General features: G+C 36.9%; 1 protein-coding gene across 4 annotated transcripts; it reads left to right on the plus strand.

The window, feature by feature from the left end:
• The first annotated feature begins 618 nt into the window (after positions 1 to 618).
• LOC117299291 (zinc transporter ZIP14-like) lies at positions 619 to 16,832 on the plus strand. Of its 4 annotated transcripts, none has more exons than XM_033782784.1 (12): positions 619 to 798; positions 1,794 to 2,054; positions 3,311 to 3,472; positions 4,316 to 4,582; positions 7,420 to 7,585; positions 8,942 to 9,111; positions 9,628 to 9,765; positions 10,458 to 10,619; positions 11,115 to 11,346; positions 12,512 to 12,699; positions 13,150 to 13,301; positions 14,140 to 16,832. In XM_033782784.1, the coding sequence occupies exons 3-11, from the start codon at positions 3,449 to 3,451 to the stop codon at positions 13,297 to 13,299; spliced, it is 1,497 nt and encodes a 498-aa protein (XP_033638675.1). In that variant the 5' UTR covers positions 619 to 798; positions 1,794 to 2,054; positions 3,311 to 3,448; the 3' UTR covers positions 13,300 to 13,301; positions 14,140 to 16,832. The 4 variants fall into 4 exon arrangements, with proteins under 4 accessions (XP_033638675.1, XP_033638676.1, XP_033638674.1 ...); XM_033782785.1 differs by lacking the exon at positions 619 to 798 and adding an exon at positions 1,027 to 1,356; XM_033782783.1 differs by lacking the exons at positions 619 to 798; positions 1,794 to 2,054; positions 3,311 to 3,472 and having other exon boundaries at positions 3,620 to 4,582.
• Positions 16,833 to 18,999: the final 2,167 nt, after the last annotated feature.

Here is an 18,999-nt window from a genome sequence, read left to right on the forward strand (position 1 = left end):
TGGAAAAAACGATCTTTTGTCCCAAATTTTCTCACAGTTTCCGATCAAAAAGTTGTACGCTAAGACAAAATGCGGACACAATGGACGTCCATGCAGCATTTCTGGAAAACTTTCAGGACTCAGACTCCGGAGAATCAGACTTTGAAGAGCTTTTTTCGAGAGATTTTGATTTGTTGAAAATGCTGTATGTGTACTGTTTACGTGTACTGTGTATGTGTCAACGATAACGATTATTATTATTCATGGTTTATTTATTAAAAAAAAACACTGCAATGCAGCGGCTAAAAAGCCGAAATGCACAGTTTACAAAAAAATCATTGAAAAACATTACTATTATATATATAAAAAAATATATATAAATGTATAAACTTAAAAAGAGCACAAAAACAATTTGATAAGATTAGAAAACCAACCATCGCTCACTTAGAAAAACCAATATAATTGTCATTAAAGTTACAGCAATGTTTACTAATGAGACTATGGAGTCGCTACATGGCAAAAAATAAAGAAATGGCAAATCCCAGTTGGCAAGAACACATTTGGTAATAACAATTAAAAAAAAAGGCAATTTACAATTAAACCATCCATTACTATAAAAAAAGAAGATAGATATTTTAAGCTGAGGGGATTTGGCCAGAAGTTCACAAAATGCGGGCAAGAGCAGGAATAGTGGATCGTTTGTACCTTTCAGTACGACACTTGGGAATGTGAAGCCCGGTTACTGTGCTGGCTCGAAGTACCCTATCACGTGTATTAGTTTTTTCCGGGGGAGCATGTTCCTAAACTTAGAGGATCCAAGTAAGTTCTTACCAAACTTTATAAAAAGGTCTTCTCTTCTCTTCGAGTAATTCAAGTGCCATGGTATAGGACTGATATTGAAGGCCAAGAATAATGCGGGCGGCACGTTTCTGAACATTTTCAACAGCAATAACCTGGCGCTCAGTAATAGAGCTGTGCCAAACTTGACTAGCGTATTCCAGAACAGGTCTATATATAACAAGTATAAACTGCCACGTCTGTAGTAGGTACTTTGGATTTACGTAGTACGCACAAAGTGTACAACCTACGGGATGCCTTAGAAACAACTTCCGCAATGTGTATGTCCCATTTTAAGTTGTTTTGAACAGTCACACCAAGCAATTTAATTGAAGTTGCACACCTGAGATGTATCGAATTGAGAGAAACCGAAGTTTGAGGTACATCGCGCTTCAAAAAAGATATCGTCATTGGGTTAACGATGTACATGTACATGAACACGACAATGGGTCGGATGGTAGCAGCGAGGGGTCTGGATCAGACGATGGCCCCGATAAAAATCGACAGCAACTAGGCTTGGCGGCCGGTGATAGAATAGTGGTAATGAAACAAGCGTATCTCGGTTATTCTTTATCCAAAAAAACATAATGTTTACTGCATTAGATGGGAAACAAAATACTGAGTATAAAACTTATTTTGCAATTTAGCCCAAAACACTTCCTTCACAGAGTAAAGGTCTTGAAGAAAAAAAAAATGTATGGGCATTTTAGTAGCCTCACACAGGAAATTCAGCGGGGAATACTGTGTGTACAGCTTCGTAGCGTGCTAAGGGTTAATGGATTGGTCTATTGCTGGGCTCACTTCAGCTTGGTTGATTTTAGATAAAAGAACAAAACAAAGTCAACAAAAAATGTGAGCTCAGTTATACACTGTCTTGCTATTAATAACCGTAACCAACCGATAATTCAATAAATACTGCATCAAGGGATGCATTAATCCTGGCCTTAAATATGGCACGGGTTTCATTTTCATTGCAGAAATGTGTACTGCTTTTGTGTCGTTTCATCGTTTTGACCGAGGTGATTTTCTCAGTCGTGGCTGTTGATGCCACGTCGACGGGGTCACGCAACGCGATTGACGGCCAAAGGAAACGACGCAATGCCGCTGAGCATGACGAGAACACCGTTGCACTACCAAGTTCGGAGTTTTTCGTCGAGGAAATTGTCAACACTTTTGGTTCAAATGGAAACATGAATCAGGAGCAATTGCAGGTTTTGCTACAACGAGTCGGCGCTGAGGTTTGTTTGATATTTTATGTCTACTTTTAATATGTCGCAGTGCCCAAATGGAAACCAGTATTTTTACTGATTTTGCTTACCCTGGTTAAATAAAGGGGGAAAAAGGGGGGACAAATTATTATTGATTTTGTTTTAATTATTTTTTGTAATTTATTTGTACTAAAGCCACTGGACACTTTCTGAACAGAACAAAAATTAAAAGTTCACAGATTTACAAAATAACAGGGTTAACAGAAGGTAATGGTGAAAGACTTCCCTTGAAATATTATTCCTTGAAATGCTTTACTTTTTGAAAAAACATTAAAACAATGATCAACTCTCGATATCGAGAATAATGGATTTATTTTAAATACATGTCATGACACGGCGAAAAGTGCGGAAGCAAGGGTGGGTTTTCCCGTCATTTTCTCCCGCGACTCCGATGACCGCCTTAATTTTCACAGGTTTGTTATTTATAATAATGTAAGATGTGATACACGAAGTGTGGGCCTTTGGACAATACTATTTACCGATGTTGTGTGATTGCTTTAAACCAACACAAAATAAATAAAACATCAGCCTGGCTTTATTTAGTTTAAATTTATGTATCATCATATTCATGATAACTTTATGATTTGATAATATTTCTTTATTGAGAAAGCTAGATCCAATTATGAACAATTATTTTGAAACTGACCGTCTACACTATTCAGCTGAAAATTTCACAGCTGATTTTATTGACTTAAAAACAGTGTATACTGATGGTAATTACTACCATAAAACCTTACTTGGTAACGAGTAATGGGGAGAGGATGGTAGTATAACACTGTGTGAGAAATGGCTCCCTCTGAATTGGAGTACTTTTCGAGAAAGAAATAATTTTTCACGAATTTGATTTCGAGACCCCAGATTTTGAATTTGAGGTCTCAAAATCAAGCATCTGAAAGCACACAACTTCTTGTAACAAGGGTGCTTTTTATTTTATTATTATCTCGCCACTTTCACAGGTTTGTTATTTTATGCATATGTTAATGTACACCAAGTGAGAAGACTGGTCTTTGACAATATCACCAATAGTGTCCAGAGTATTTGAATTTGCCCAAAAGTAAAGCCCGGTTCATACTTCCTGCGAATGCTTTGTGCAAAGCAAATCTCCTAGCGTCACAATTGGAAAGAGAGTGCGTACCACCAATTATTGCGTCCCAAAAATACGCTTTGCATTATGCAGATTACATTGACAAAAAAAATGACTGTAACTTTTGTTTTTCATCCTACAGTGCTTTACGTCATGAGAACTGTTGAGCATTCATTCCTCCAGTGAGGAGCAATTACTGAATGATACAGTAGACGTTATAAAGGCCATAAATGTCCAACTATAATGTACCAGGCTTCAACTGATGATTGTGTAGCTTTAGATGATACAGGGCCTGCTGCACAAGGTATGTCAAACTCACTGATGGAGTACACTTCTCTAAGAGATGGTACAATGTACATGTACATGTACATCATCCTGTGCTGGCCGAGCTGATATCATTGGATTCAAGCTACACGTACATGTATCTCTCTCTGATCACGAGAGTGTGGATTCAAGTCCTGGTCTTAAGGCCACTGGATGCATTTGGTAATTGTTAAACATCGGTATTCTCACCTGGTGTATCCAAACATAAAGTAACAAACCGGTGTAAATTTGGCTCAATTGGTCATCTACAATTACCGTATTGACTTCAAGACTAAACTCAGGCAGGCTGTGCATGTGACGTTTTGCGATAGAAAGTTTTATAAGCAATTTGCCCATGATTTAACCAATCAAATCCCAGTGGTTGACTTTAGACCCGCCCACTTAAACAAGGCCTTTGCATCATACAGTTGAAACTATTATTACAACGTGTAGTTAGTGTTTTTAAAGTGCGGTACCTGTACTGTTTATAGGTTAACCTAGTACATGAAGTATATTAAACCAGTCTACTGTACGATTAGAAGTCAACCTCGTACTAATACGATCCCCCAGTTGTTCAAATCCTCTTTCCACGTTTTGCCGGGGGTGACTAAAGAAGAGTGGTAACCACAGACGTGTCTGTGGTGGTAACGGCGTGGTTAATTGCTGCACACACACACACATGCGACTTTAGATATAAACAACAACCCCGAGTAGTCAAAGTTGTACTGTACCCAGTTAAAATTCAGCAAAATAACCGTAACCAACCGATATTTCATTAAACACTGCACCAAAGAAGGCAATAACCCTGGCTTGAAAGATGGCACGGGTTTCGTTTTCATTGCAGAAATGTGTACTGCGTTTGTGTCGTTTTATCGTTTTGACCGAGGTGATTTTCTCAGTCGTGGCTGTTGATGATGCCACGGCGTCGACGGGGTCACGCAACGCGATTGACGGCCAAAGGAAACGACGAAATGCCGCTGAGCGTGACGAGAACACCGTTGCACTTCTAAGTTCGGAGTTTTTCGTCGAGGAAATTGTCAACACTTTTGGTTCAAATGGAAACATGAATCAGGAGCAATTGCAGGTTTTGCTACAACGAGTCGGCGCTGAGGTTTGTTTGAATTTGTTTGATTTGATATTTGTATACTTTATATACTGATTTTGTTTAAAAACCCATAATAATTAGATCAACAGATTAAACTTGATAATACAATATTCATGAAATTGATGAAAAACACTTTTTTTCTGGTTTATTTTTTGGATGAGAATGAGAGTTTTTCTTTCTAACATATGCAAATACTAAGTAAAATGTTGGATACTGTCAAAAAAGAGGAATCATTTAAACTAAAATACAAGTATGGACACCATGAATGTTATGCCTGATGGACCTGAGTGCTCTGAGAGGCCACTATATTATTGCTATTGTTATTAATCATCACAACAAAATAATAGTCATTTATCAAAATGCTTCTCTATGCCCTCTATATTTGACTTTAAAATTACATAAAGCTTTTACCAGCACATTTTTTTTAAAATTATCAGGTATAAGTACAGTGTAATTCACTTTCATATAGGCATATTATGATCAGGGTCAAACAATTGACTTTTTATTTCCCAAAAGGCCTTTTTTTTTAAAAGCCATTATACTCTTTCGGTAAACAGTATTGTCCAAGTCCCACACTTCGTGTGTCACAACTTAGGCCAAACAAATGTGTGTTTCCGGTTACCCGACCGACGACCCTAGAAAAACACGCCGACCCTACGGAATTTTATACATTTACAGACAAAATAAAATAAAACAACCCCGATCCCACTCCCCGTTTGAAAAAATACCGCACGATTTTAACGTTATTATATTTGATGTTTCCTTTTTTCTAAAATGTTTTCACATTTAAAATAAAGCATTAGAAAATACACATTTTCTTACGACAGGGACGTCGTTGATCCATGGTTGATCAAGTACTACTATTGCAACGACTGACGGACGACGTGTGTAGCGTGTGTTGGGAGGTCACAGCATGCATTTACACGTGCGAGTTCGTAATGCTAGCAATCTGTTAATTGCGCTGCTCAATCTCGAGATTGCACAACAGACGTTGATTGAGCGATGTACGCCGACGAGCTGCGCTACGCCCTCGCATTTGCGCCGCCTGGAAACCCGCTAAAATTCCCACGTGACACGTCGAGTCTTGTCTCAATGCGTTTATTGCCGGTTGGCGTAGATTTTACCAATATAGGGCGTTTTATCTCACTGTATTGCATTGTTCCAAAACGACCTCTAGCGTTCAATGTTTCTTGTATTTTGTTGCCGCACGCAAAGTAACAACGACTACAGGCGTAGAATCTGCTTTTGTGTTACGTGAAATTTACAGACCTCGGAACGGTTGCTTTTTGGGGCTTATTTTCTGTGTCATTTTAAGATATTTTCGAGTCGAACTTGGACATCGTTGAATTTACATGCAAGGGCAAAAATATTTTTAACATTGGTTCCTACCCTAAGTTTTGAAGCAATAAAATAATTCAACAAAATAAAATGTGTTTTCGTCCCTACCGACCCTAATTTTTTGACCGGTGTAATAGGAAACACATATATTATTTTGTTTGGCCTTACAATAATAAACCTCTGAAAATTTAGGCTCAATCGGTCATCGGAGTCGGGAGAACATAACGTGAAAACCCACTCTTGTTTCCGCACGTTCCGCCGTGTCATGACATGTGTTAAAATAAATCCATAATTCTCGCGTACGAGAATTAATATTGTTTTTATGTTTTCTCAAAAATTAAAGCATTTCATGGACTAATGTAATATTTCAGGAGAATTCTTTCACCATTACCTTCTGTAAACCCTGTAAATTATTCGTTAATCTTTGAACTCTTTTTTGTTCTGTACTGAAAGTGTATAATGGCTTGAAGGTCTGACTTGCAAAAAGAATCATTTATTTCTAAATGCCTGAAATATTGATTAAAACTGTTGTCACTGAACATTTTTAGCTTTTGAACATATTTTACACTAAATCACACCTACATGAAGAAATGTTTTGTGGCCAATGTTTTTCACATTAATTTAAGGTCAAATACTCATAATAACAAACTGAACCAGATTGAGGTTTCCTTTTTGTTTTACTGATTATACAGTATCTGCTCTTGCGGCTATCGTTGTGCGCTTAAAAGTGTCGTCAGCCACTGACTGCATTGTTGGTATCCAGGGTTGCCCACAGTAACAGACCGCAAAGAGTAGGCCTCCTATAAAACACCATTTTACTTTCTTAATTCATGGACAAACTAAACTGAACTGTGTCAAGACTTACTCCTCTTATTAAATTTTAATAAAAAATGGCACAATATATCATAAATTTGCAAAGTAATTTGTAGCCACTAGTTCGTTAACGAGTCATCACAGTATGAAGATTTATTGAGGATTGAAACGTTAGAGTTCTTAGTAGAATGTACTTGGTGATCTGGCTCCACATGTTTAAGGTCCTGTCTAGCAAGGCTAAACTTGGGATTTACGCCTTGCTACATGTAGCCCAACAACCCACAAACCAGCTGTGTGGAATATTGCCTCTGTTTTTGTCTGGCACCATAATACATGCTCCAGAAAATCTTACATTAACTTTTTCATAGTTTTGTTTAGTAATAATCAAAATGCATTGTCAGATGACAAAAACTCATATTATGAACAATTTTTTTGAAAATGACCTTTTATGTATGTACACTATTCATCTGAATATTTCACAAGTGACTTTTATTGACTTAAATTTGCCAATTATATAAAGCCCGGTTCACTCTTTCTGCAAATGCTTTGTGCAAAATGAATCTCCTTGCGTCACTGCATCTCCAAAATACGCTTTGCATTTGCAGATGAACCGGGCTTCTAAAAGCATTACATTGACAAAAAGCAGTGTGTTTTATGTAACTTTATTAATTTGGTCTTTTGTCATCCTACAGTGCTATACGTCATCAGGACTGTTGAGCATTCATTCCTCCAGTGAGGAGCAATTACTGAATGATACAATAGACGTTATAAAGGCCATATGTCCAGCTATAATGTACCAGGCTTCAACTGATGATACAGGGCCTGCTCAAGATACAGGACCTCCAACTACTGCACAAGGTGCGTCAAACTCACTTAAGGATAAACAAGTTAGTTCTATAAGATTTAGTACACCATCCTACAAGATGTGGTGTGCTGGCATAAAATAACACAAACACACCTTTGAAAATGTGGGCTCAATTGGTCATTGAATTTGCAAGAGAATGACGAAAGAAAATCGCCCTAATTGCATTACACTGTGTGCTTACAATGTGCATAATAAAATACTTTAAAGCTGAAGTCTTTTTATAATTTGTCAAAAACTACGTTCCTACTTTAGAGGGAGCCGTTTCTCACAATGTTTTAAACTATCAACATCTCTCCATTGCTCATTACAAAGTGTGTTTTAATTTAAACAATTATTTTGAGTTATCAATAGTGTTCAGTGCCTTTAAAACGTTTGTCCTTTTCGAGGCAAGATACCTTAACTATTGTTACTTTGTCCTTTGTATAGGGTTCAACATGTTCAAAGGCTATGTGTGTTGTGTTGATTACATGTTAAAGAACCCAGCTCACTTAAATTTTTTAGGTGTTTTCTGATTTGATTGGCTGCTGGTCGCAGGAAAACCAAAAGGAATCTTTTTCTGGTTTTGATCACTTTGCTTTAAATCTGTTAAACTCATTTTCTACATAGCTTACTCCTTAAAAGTGTATTGTTTTTCATCAGTACATCGCAGTATGGGGTAACTGAGTCCTCCAATCACCAAAGCTATCTTCTTTTGACATTACTTTATTGTTTTCCCACAGTATGGGGTAACTGAGTCCTCCAATCACCAAAGCTAGCTTCTTTTGACATTACTTTATTGTTTTCCCACAGTATGGGGTAACTGAGTCCTCCAATCACCAAAGCTAGCTTCTTTTGACAATACTTAATTGTTTTCCCACAGTATGGGGTAACTGAGTCCTCCAATCACCAAAGCTAGCTTCTTCTGACATTACTTTATTGTTTTCCCACAGTATGGGGTAACTGAGTCCTCCAATCACCAAAGCTAGCTTCTTTTGACAATACTTAATTGTTTTCCCACAGTATGGGGTAACTGAGTCCTCCAATCACCAAAGCTAGCTTCTTCTGACATTACTTTATTGTTTTCCCACAGTATTGGGTAACTGAGTCCTCCAATCACCAAAGCTAGCTTCTTTTGACAATACTTAATTGTTTTCCCACAGTATGGAGTAACTGAGTCCTCCAATCACCAAAGCTAGCTTCTTCTGACATTACTTTATTGTTTTCCCACAGTATTGGGTAACTGAGTCCTCCTATCACCAAAGCTAGCTTCTTTTGACAATACTTAATTGTTTTCCCACAGTATGGAGTAACTGAGTCCTCCAATCACCAAAGCTATCTTCTTCTGACATTACTTAATTGTTTTCCCACAGTATGGGGTTACGGAGTCCTCTTTGTAACAATCATAAACGCCAGTGCACTGATGGGAGCTTGCATCATTCCCTGCTTGAATAAGAAGATGTATAAGATGGTACTGAACTACCTCATTGGATTGGCTATTGGAACATTGAGTGGTAATGCACTGCTTTGTCTAATACCAGAGGTAAGTCCCCCTAGATAGATACAAATACACCAAAAACCCCATCACAATCAGAAGATTCGGTAAGGCACTTATGGCTAGAGCATTAACTATTGTTTCCGTGCAATCTCCTACCCTCAACATCTTATGTCCTCCTTCGATGTTCATGCATTACGTCACTGATCTGCATTGAGCTTCTGTCAATTCCAGATTATAAAGTACCAGGCGCCTTTGACCAGGCATTTATTTCACATAAAGATTTGCAGTGAAATCCAATTGTTGCTGTTGCATAGAAGACCACCGGAAGTGCAGCTGCCAAACACTAACCCGAGACCAATCAAAACACATGTAGAAAGCTTATGTCACTGCACGTTTATCCAATGAAATCACTGACTCTGCAAAACCAATACCTATACATTATCAGTATCATTATCCTCGCGGATAAAGACGGGGACCAGTCTAGGGTGCAGACATTCTCGCTGCATGACTGGGGAAAACAGCAATCCATTATAATAACACATTGTATGTTTGTATTTATAGACACATGGAATGCACGTCGGTACACATGGACTGAACGTTGTCTGGAAGAATACAACAATCCTTGGTGGTATTTATCTATTTTTCTTCGTTGAGCGTGTTCTGAAAATGATGTCACAGAGAAAAGAGTCCAACCACAAGGTGAGAACAAAACAAAACAAAAAGTCATGATATTTAACGGAGGCAACTGGTGATTGGTTTGGTGTTCCATGCAACGTCAATGTCCAAGTGTATCGGCATTTAGCAAAAATTTAGCTAAGCACAAACAAATTTTGCTTACCAGTTCAAGGTTAGAAGCTTTAAATGCCATTCCACATGTTCTATTGGGCTCACGTTTCCTGCTAATTTTTGCTAAGAATTTTTTTATTAAGCACACTAAAATTTACTGCTTTTGGGCCTTATGAAACTTTGGAAACTTTTGACCTCCGTGTAATTCCAGGTCTGGTAAGAGTATACAGAACGAACAACCTTATTCTATTTATAAACAAATAACTAAGCTAAATAGTTTGTAAAAAATGAAATTATGTACATGGAGACGATGATATGTCATGAAAGAAGTTGAGATAAGTGAGGACTTTTAAACTGCAGCGGAGGAAGCAATTATGGAGAATAAACCAAAGTGTTAAAACTATGATATCGGAAGTTGGAATTTATCCTGAATTTCTTGGATTCTGATTTTTGATTCTCACACTACAGCAGAAGCATTTGCAAGCTGACGACACAATGCATGTATGCAACTATGGAGAATAAACCAAAGTGTTAAAACTATGATATCGGGGGTTGGAATTGGTAAGGAATTTAATAGATTCTGATTTTTGTTTCCTACACTATAGCAGAAGCATTTGCAAGCTGATGACACAATGCATGTGACTGCTATGCATGATTTAGAACCTCGTCATGATATGTATAAGATCACATCTGGAGACAGTGCGCTGGGTATTAATAATGGCATCATCAACTCGGATAAGGGCTTAGCAGCTACTGCTACAAATCAGGTATTAATAATAACAGTCATAGCACTGTATGCTTCGTTTTTGACATTAAAACCAAATGTGTTGGACTCTGATTATGGTGATACGCCAGATACCTTGTAAAGCTTAATCAGTTATAAGTGCAGTCCAACAAAATCAAACAAAACATTAAGTTGGATGTGTTGATGAGAGACTTGAGTGATTCAAACATTCTCATCAGATCTTAATTCTTTGTAGACTAGCGTTTTATTTTTAAATTGTTTTATTGGCTGTGAGCATGACTTACCATAACCTAATACATGAAGAGTTGTTGACTTCGTAATGCTAGCTGATTTTGTTTATGACCTCTGGGTATTGTAAACACACCCATCGGGGTCAAGTATGAACCCTTAGCCATTGTAAACCTGTTTTTGGTAAGTGACCAGCATGTTGTTGCATCTAGAACCATCCGAAAAGAAAAAAAATTCATCCGTTTTGGTTAATAATAATTTATATCTAAATTTTCTTTCCAATGCTAAGGTACAGAATGGAACATCTAAGCCCCAAAATGAAGACGTACATTTTCATCTACCGATGACAACAAAGTCAGGAAAGATTCGCATAGCATCAGTGGCTTACATGATTATATTCGGTGATGGTCTTCATAACTTTGTGGATGGATTAGCGATCGGAGTGTCATTTTCTACGTCAGTCTTCCAGGGAATCTCGACTTCCATTGCTGTCGTTTGTGAAGAAATCCCTCATGAATTAGGTTTGTTGGCAAATTAGCCCTTGTGAATAATCTTACAAATGAATATTTATAGGAATGTATACGATTGGTACTTGGAACCCAGTGCTTGTTTCAATCATGAGAATTTCATTACAAAAGGTCGTAGCAGTTTTAAATAATGCTGACAATCTGCGCATATGTAAATGTTTATCTCACAATTCTCTTATTATCCATGCCTTCATCACTAGCCGTCTCGATTATTGTAACGGCTTGTTTTTTGGTCTTCCACTTGTTCAACTGGCAAAATTACAAAGAGTTCAGAAATCTGCTGCAAGGCTAATTGGTAATACAAACAGTTTTTTGTCATATAACCCCCATCCTGAAGGAACTGCATTGGCTGCCAATTAAATTTGATTTTTGTTTTCGTTTGGATCAATTAATTTTCATAATTTTATTTTTTACAGGAATTGTGTTAAATTGTTAAGCGCTCTCGAACAGGCTGGGCCTGGAGAGAGCGCAATAATAAGTTATTATTATAATTTATTATTATTATGTATGTCTAATAATATGTCTGTATCCCAACTGCGAATTATTCTGCCTTCTTATAAGACATAACACAGCGGGTTTAGGAGCGGGTAATGCAAATATGATTGGAATTATCTCTAGCTAGCGGGCATTGTAGGTTGTCTAGTTGATAAGACACTGCTCTAAAATTGCGAAGGTCGTGGGTTAGAATCTCAACCGAGTATTAAGCCTTTCATTTCCTTTTTACAGAACTCGGGAAAGTACTGGGTATTGGCCTACAGTGCTTACACACATCGATGTAAGGCTAAAACTTGTTTGGTTTATTTATTTTTGTTGTATTAACTCAAAAACCATGATTATGTCACGCTAAAATGTATACATAAATATTGATGTTTTTTTATGTATGTTATCTCAATTTCTTTGTACTACTTCCCGTAGCTCATTGTATCTGTCATAAGATAGCAGTATTTATTGGAGCTTGTTTTATTGATGTATGTTGTTGCTGATGTAGTTGTTGAATAAACGGAGTAGTATAACTCCACAATAAGACAGGAGAAAAAAGAAAAACAAAAAATATATATATTCTTTATCCCTGATGCAAATTTACATACATATAAGGATTGTTGTGAGTACATGGAGCCTATGATCATTATATCTAACTTGATACTTATTATTTCTACAGGGGACTTTGCAATTCTAATCAAGTCTGGCATGACAGTGAAGCAAGCTTTGACGTTCAACTTCCTATCAGCGCTTACGTGTTATGCGGGGCTGGTTGTTGGCATTGTAGTTGGACAGCTGACGTCTGCTGAGCCGTATATATTAGCTCTGGCCGGTGGAATGTTTCTATATATTTCTTTGGTTGATATGGTACGTTATATCCACCCTTCCCTCCAAGATTTACTATCAATCCAAACAGCTTGGAGAACACAATTGTAAACAGGACTTCCTTCTTGCAGACTTGAAGAGTGAACGCTGTCTATACAGCTCAAACTCAGCAGTTGTGAAAATTAGTGATTTGCTTAAAATATGGCAACACTCCATGTGTTTGATAATATTATTATTATTATTATTATTATGTGCCACAATAGTTAAATATGGCTGATATTACTACGAGAGGTTTGCGGTTAGCACCCTGTGAAAAACTCTTTTGAGTAATATTGCTTCTCGAATTAACAAGTGGTTGACAACTCAATGTTTCGATCAGTATCCTCTGATAGTCTTCATGAGAATGCTGGATTCTCGTTACTACATATGCTACTTACTATGAAATTCAAACTTGTGTAACTCTGTTGTGTTTGATTCTGTTTTGACCGATAGTTACCCGAGCTCAACGCTACCACTGATCAAAAAGAGTTTAATTTAAGAAACTCCTTGAAAACATTTGCGATCCAAAATGCTGGTCTGCTGACTGGGTATGGCATTATGATTCTACTAAATGTTTATGAAGAACAAATACAGATCTCATAATGGTAAGTAGGAGTTGAAACCTTGTATGGTGCGATGACAATAGGTCATTGCAATAACACCATGAACATTAGGATTTAAACAATTTCAGGGTTTTTATTCTTTTATTCCCTTATTAATGAATACCCCTGACAGTTTCGCTATTCCGATTGGTGGAGAGCACGTCACATGGGGGCGTTTAAACGGCTGATAAAGACATAGCCTGAACATCTGACGTCACACTTCGAGGTTCGTTAATAACGCCAGAGACCTGCCTCGAGACCTTTGACCTATCATTTCACATAGAGCTGCAGCAGCTGCAGCTAAGCAGTCTTATTCTATTGCAGACGTGACAGCAGTGACTGTTTGGGCATCAATGTCACTGCACGTTAATCATAATGTCATTGTATCCAATGGAATCACTGGATCTAGCAGAGGCAAGGGCCCATTTTTATAAAGACACAGCTGGAGCTGTTTAAGACCGACTGGCTTCGCATGTTGGGCTTGCGAGGTCATTCACGAGCACACACAGCCAAACGCGCACAAAACAAAATTATGTAAAGGCTTATGAAAAAGTACAAACTAAAAAATTTGCTGAAAGAAACGATTGTCACAATCTGTAAACCATTTTTTATTTTTATTTTTGCTTTTTAAAGGCATTTTTGAATGGTCGAGACAGAGTGATAAAGGCCCTCGCCTGGCAATAACCCTGCCGGGCGGAAAGCCATTTAAGACCTCATCCCCACTCTTTTATTCCCTTATTTCTTGGCTTTTAAAATACCTCAGTTTGAGATATTTCTGTGGAAGATTGATTGAAACTTTTTATTGAGTGATTACCAATTCTAGTTGTTATTGTTGTTGTAGAGTGTGTACACTACTGTATTGAACAACGCCAGAGAATGGTGAGGCAAACTGCTGCAAGTAGACAACGAGTATTTGAAAGGAAGAAGCACAATTGGACAGTATATTATAATCCAGATCATTATAAAGGGTCACAAAAGCTTTCATCATGGGTAACTATTATATAATTGAGTGGAAGAAGTTCTTATTACGCTAAGTTATTACGTGTTTGTTGCCCAAATTCTGCCCTTGGGTGAGGGAGAAAAGTAATAGTTATTTATAATTTGATATTGAGCTTGGTGTGATTTTGAATCTATTGTTGATGTGTCGCCTTAATTAACTCTGCACAATAAATATTGACCCCGTGACACAACAACATAATATGTAGCATTGATAATGCTGCATCAAACTAGTTAACTGTTCTTAGAAATGTTGAAGGCTAGTTTTTTAAAGTATGTTTATTTAGTTATGATACCCATTTTTACAAAACCCTACACGGGTTTGCTATAGAGCACTCTGCTGCCAACCATGAATCTGAATACCACCGCAAAACTCTTCTCATATTTAAAACTGAGTGGGTTCTTTGCGGCTGCACACCCCATCTGAGGAAACGAAGCAATGTAATGATGGTTTAAAGTGTCTTGACTGGGATTCAAACATCCATTCTGCTGGACAGAAATAAACACAGGAGCCTGAAGCCCAGTTCATACTTCTTGCGAATGCTTATTGCGATGCGCATTTCACTGCGTCACAAAGGAAAATTTAGCGCGTACCAAGTGTTGCGTCACCAAAATTCACTTCACAAGTATGAACCGGGCTTCAGTCTGTCGCATTTGACTGCTCATACCTTTCAAATAACACCTTACTGTGACCTGTATTGTAAGTAAATCCATCAATTAGAGCAAATCATTTTGATATCGAAGCTGTTCATTCAGTTGTGGCCACATTATAATAATGCCATTTCACTGTTTCCAAGAAGTGTCTTATGTTGGCATGGGACATCACATTAAGTCTAGTTCATCAAAAGAAAAGTCCAATAAGATGTCCCCAAATCAGAATGAATGGTTCACTTTGGTGAATTGTGGTCAAAACAAAGAGAATTGACATAAAACTCTCTTTGTGTTTAAATGAATCATTAATTAATCTTTAAACATTTACTTCAGCTACAATCAGAAAATGTTATTTAAAAATAGTTATAGTTGTTGAATGGGAGAATTTAACTCATTTTTAGGTTCCACTATGATGACATCATCAAGTGTGATGTGACAATTTAAAGAGGCAAATTGTATTAACATTAACAGGTAAAAATGCACAATCAAGGTAAATCTTTGCATGTATGCAAGCCAGGGTGTGTAACATCAGATATTTAGGTTATGTTTTCATCAAATGTCTCATGACGCCACCTTAAAGGTGGAGCTTTAAAAGGAGTGGCTCTCTGTGTTTCTTTTGCAAATGAACACTCAGCTTCCAGTTCATTAAAATGTTGTTTTTATATGGTCACAAGCACCATTCTATATTTGAAGTATTTATTTTATTGAACATTTTAAAGGGTTTTGTTTTTAAAATTTACTCTAAGAATTTTGGTTTTTGAGGTTATGTTTTTGTTAATGTGTAGTGTTGTATTTGCATGGTTTTAAGCCTGTAACTGTATACTCACACTTCACTTATTATTATAGTTTCATATTCAGTTATGATTGAAAACATCAGTTGGGTGATAGTTGTTGTCAATGCGAACGATATTTTGATATGCTCTAGTTAGGGGTGTATTATTTTTGTATGTTTTATTTGTAACGTAGGCCCCTATTATTATTATTTTATTTTTATTTTTATTTAGTGCTAGTTTGTGGTCATAGAAATTGTGATGAAACACAATGCTATTATATAGTTTCAGGATAACAAACCACCTTTTTAATCAACCACCATTTTATACCAATATGAGGCAATCCATTACACCACATTCAGTTAATGCTGTCTGGCCTATGACCATTAAAATCAATGTTTTATTACCCACTATGGTTTTTAATGAACCTGAAATATTATGATAATGTAGTGCATGCATCTACACAGTACAGCGTCAATGATAGTGCATTATGCACCCCGCAATACACTACAGTTGTGCCAATGTTTCAATTGGTTGGTCAACTCACTGGAAAATTAGACCAAAAGTAGGAGGGTTAATAAATGCTTGTAAACTGAGGAATAAATACCCTCAATGTTAAGCTAAGCTAGCAAAAAAATGAAGTATTGTGTAAAGTTAATGTAAATGAATTACTGACATGTGAACAAATAAAAATATTGGTTCTTTATTGTTAAAGTGCAAACAATAACAAATGGTTCTATGTTTTGAGCAAGTTTGATTTTGTTTTGATTCTGGCAATCAAGATAAGCCGATTGATTTGAGGGTCACCACACGCTGTTCTAGACTATTTTGTCAGATATGATTGAATAAGCACCGAGATTTCAAACTTGCTTTTTTTTAACCTTGTATTTTTACATTTCCTGTGTTAAGATTAAACTAGTTGTTAGTATTATATATTCCTGCGTTTTCGATCAATCACCAATTGAGCAATAACATAACTATAATAACAATGTCATGATGTTAAATTAGTTTATTATGCAACTTTCAATTTTGTCAACTTTATTATATTTCTTTTAAGTTGTTTTGATACATTGTGGTTCTGCATGTCCTTTCTAATTATCTGCCCCCCCCCCCCACAATAACAAAAACTGCAGCAATGAATAAATTAAATTAAAAATGCAATGTAAAAACCAATAAAATAATAAAGGAGGTATACATTTTAGAACATATTTTTATAAATAGTATTCGGTTTCTCAAAATGGCGGTACCATCAGGGGTCGATTTCACAGAGAGTTAGGCCTAGTCCTAACATAGGACATAGTCCTTGGAGATATAAGAAACATATGACTAGTCATAAGAGATAAGACTAGTCTTAACTCTTTGTGAAATCCACCCCAGGTTCAAGAACTTGCATGGGCCAATTCCTTTTTAAATATCAGTCGGTTTAGTAATTAAAACATATTTCTTTACCGTTTTGCCAAAGCCAGTATTGGCATGATTTGAAAAAAAATGGTGTGCAGCTACAAACCAGTATTGGCCCAACAGAGGATTTCTGCCTGTTTTCCCAAATGGTGTGCCGCAAAACCAGTATTGGACCACTGCAGGTTTTCTACCACTTTCCCAAAATGGTGCACCGCTACAAAATCAGCATTGGCCCATTAAAGGTTCATCATTTTGCCGAAATGGTGTGCCGCACAAAACCAATATTGGCCAAGACAGGCAAACCTCCGACTTGGTCGACCTTTCCCATGTGCAGCAGTAAAGCCATTTTCCCTTGCAAAAAGCCATCACCGATCCCTAAAGTTGACCAACTGCAAAAAGCCAGCATCGATCCCTAAAGTTGACCGATTGCAAAAAAACCACCACACTTATTATGAATAAAGTTTTTTGTTGGATTTTGTACTTTTCGTTTCCAAGTCTTTCACTATTATTTTTGAAATGTAAAATTATGACAATATTATAAAATAAACATGACAACTGACGACTTGAAGAATCAACCCTGACAGAAATTTCCAGTTAGACTAGTCTCCTTATTAAAAGGCATTGTTGGCTTCGACCAATATGCACATCAAGAAAATAATGCAATGAGACTCTGAAGACAACCTGGAAGCTAAGCAACGACATCAACAAGGTCGCCGAGCATCGTGGGGGGCGGTACAAAGGGGAAAGGACTCTGAAAGAGAACGGGTAAGATCTTCTCTTACCATTCGCAGACTTCGCCTTGTCTTTATCTTGAATTAAGTCAACTTGCATTATCCGACCTCCACTATTGCGCTCTATTAGTATAATTGCTTTTTAGATTAATAAGGTCAATAAAAAAAATTAACAACCAGCATTCTTTTTCAGAGCGCTCACAACTCATAAAAAACTTAATTGATTTTCATTGGACATCTGTTAAAACTGCATCAAGAAACTTGTTGAATATGGATTTATATGGAGTCTCCATAAAACTGACTAGATATAGTGTCGAAGTCCTTCAATTATCAAAGTGGTGAATCGCACATGCTAAATTAAAAAGTGGAGGTCAGATATTCTGCACAGTTGTTATTACCTTGGTCCTTTGGCAAACTCCAATAATACGTCCACATAACCACATTATCCATAGACAACATAGCAACTGTCTTTAAAGTCTGTAGTAAGATCTATACTGAACTTCGTAGGGTCTATTTTAAAGTTTCAAGGTAATCTTTGTATTGAATACTGCAGTTTTTAGTAACAAGTTTCTGGCCAGTGACAACAAATTACACATTAAGGTTCATACTTCCTGTACTTCAAGATTTGGCCCAGGCTTAGGTAGAAAATATCACAATAATATAGATTGTTATATAACGTGCAACAGTTATTGTCAACAATTGTACATTATTAATTGTTCCAAATGCACATGATTGGCCATAGTAAGGAAAAGGCGACGTCCAAACCCCAAGCTATAAAGCCAAGAGATGCGACCATTGCTGCTGCTTTCCACTACACTGTGCTATACACAGTCAGTCCAATTCTGATTGCCCCTGGAATGCCATACGATTCGCCACAATAAGCATTTCCAAAACAGCGGCTAAACCCCTTGTTTGCATAATCACCGAAGATTTTGTGGGAGGTGCAATTCCAGTTTTCACCTGTTTTCACGTTCTGTCTTTTTTCTTTGCAAAATAGGTTTTTGGGTAGGCAGTTTGCAACAGCTAGGCCCTAATTATTTTCCAATAAATCAGAGAAACTAAGAAATATAATAAATAATAAACAAAATAAACAAGCTTGAGCTCGGTATTTTGAATTAACATTTGATTAAAATTTGTAGTCGGAGAAATTGC

The sequence above is a fragment of the Asterias rubens genome, chromosome 14 (genome assembly GCF_902459465.1).
Source record: "Asterias rubens chromosome 14, eAstRub1.3, whole genome shotgun sequence".
Taxonomy (NCBI): domain Eukaryota; kingdom Metazoa; phylum Echinodermata; class Asteroidea; order Forcipulatida; family Asteriidae; genus Asterias; species Asterias rubens.

Excerpts from the sequence above, each read along its gene's own strand:
- LOC117299291 (XM_033782783.1), top strand. The coding sequence starts at position 4,289 with ATGGCACGGGTTTCGTTTTCATTGCAGAAATGTGTACTGCGTTTGTGT. Across the intron at positions 10,620-11,114 it reads CAGCTACTGCTACAAATCAG|GTACAGAATGGAACATCTAA; the intron begins GTATTAATAATA and ends TCCAATGCTAAG. Across the intron at positions 12,700-13,149 it reads ATATTTCTTTGGTTGATATG|TTACCCGAGCTCAACGCTAC; the intron begins GTACGTTATATC and ends TTTGACCGATAG.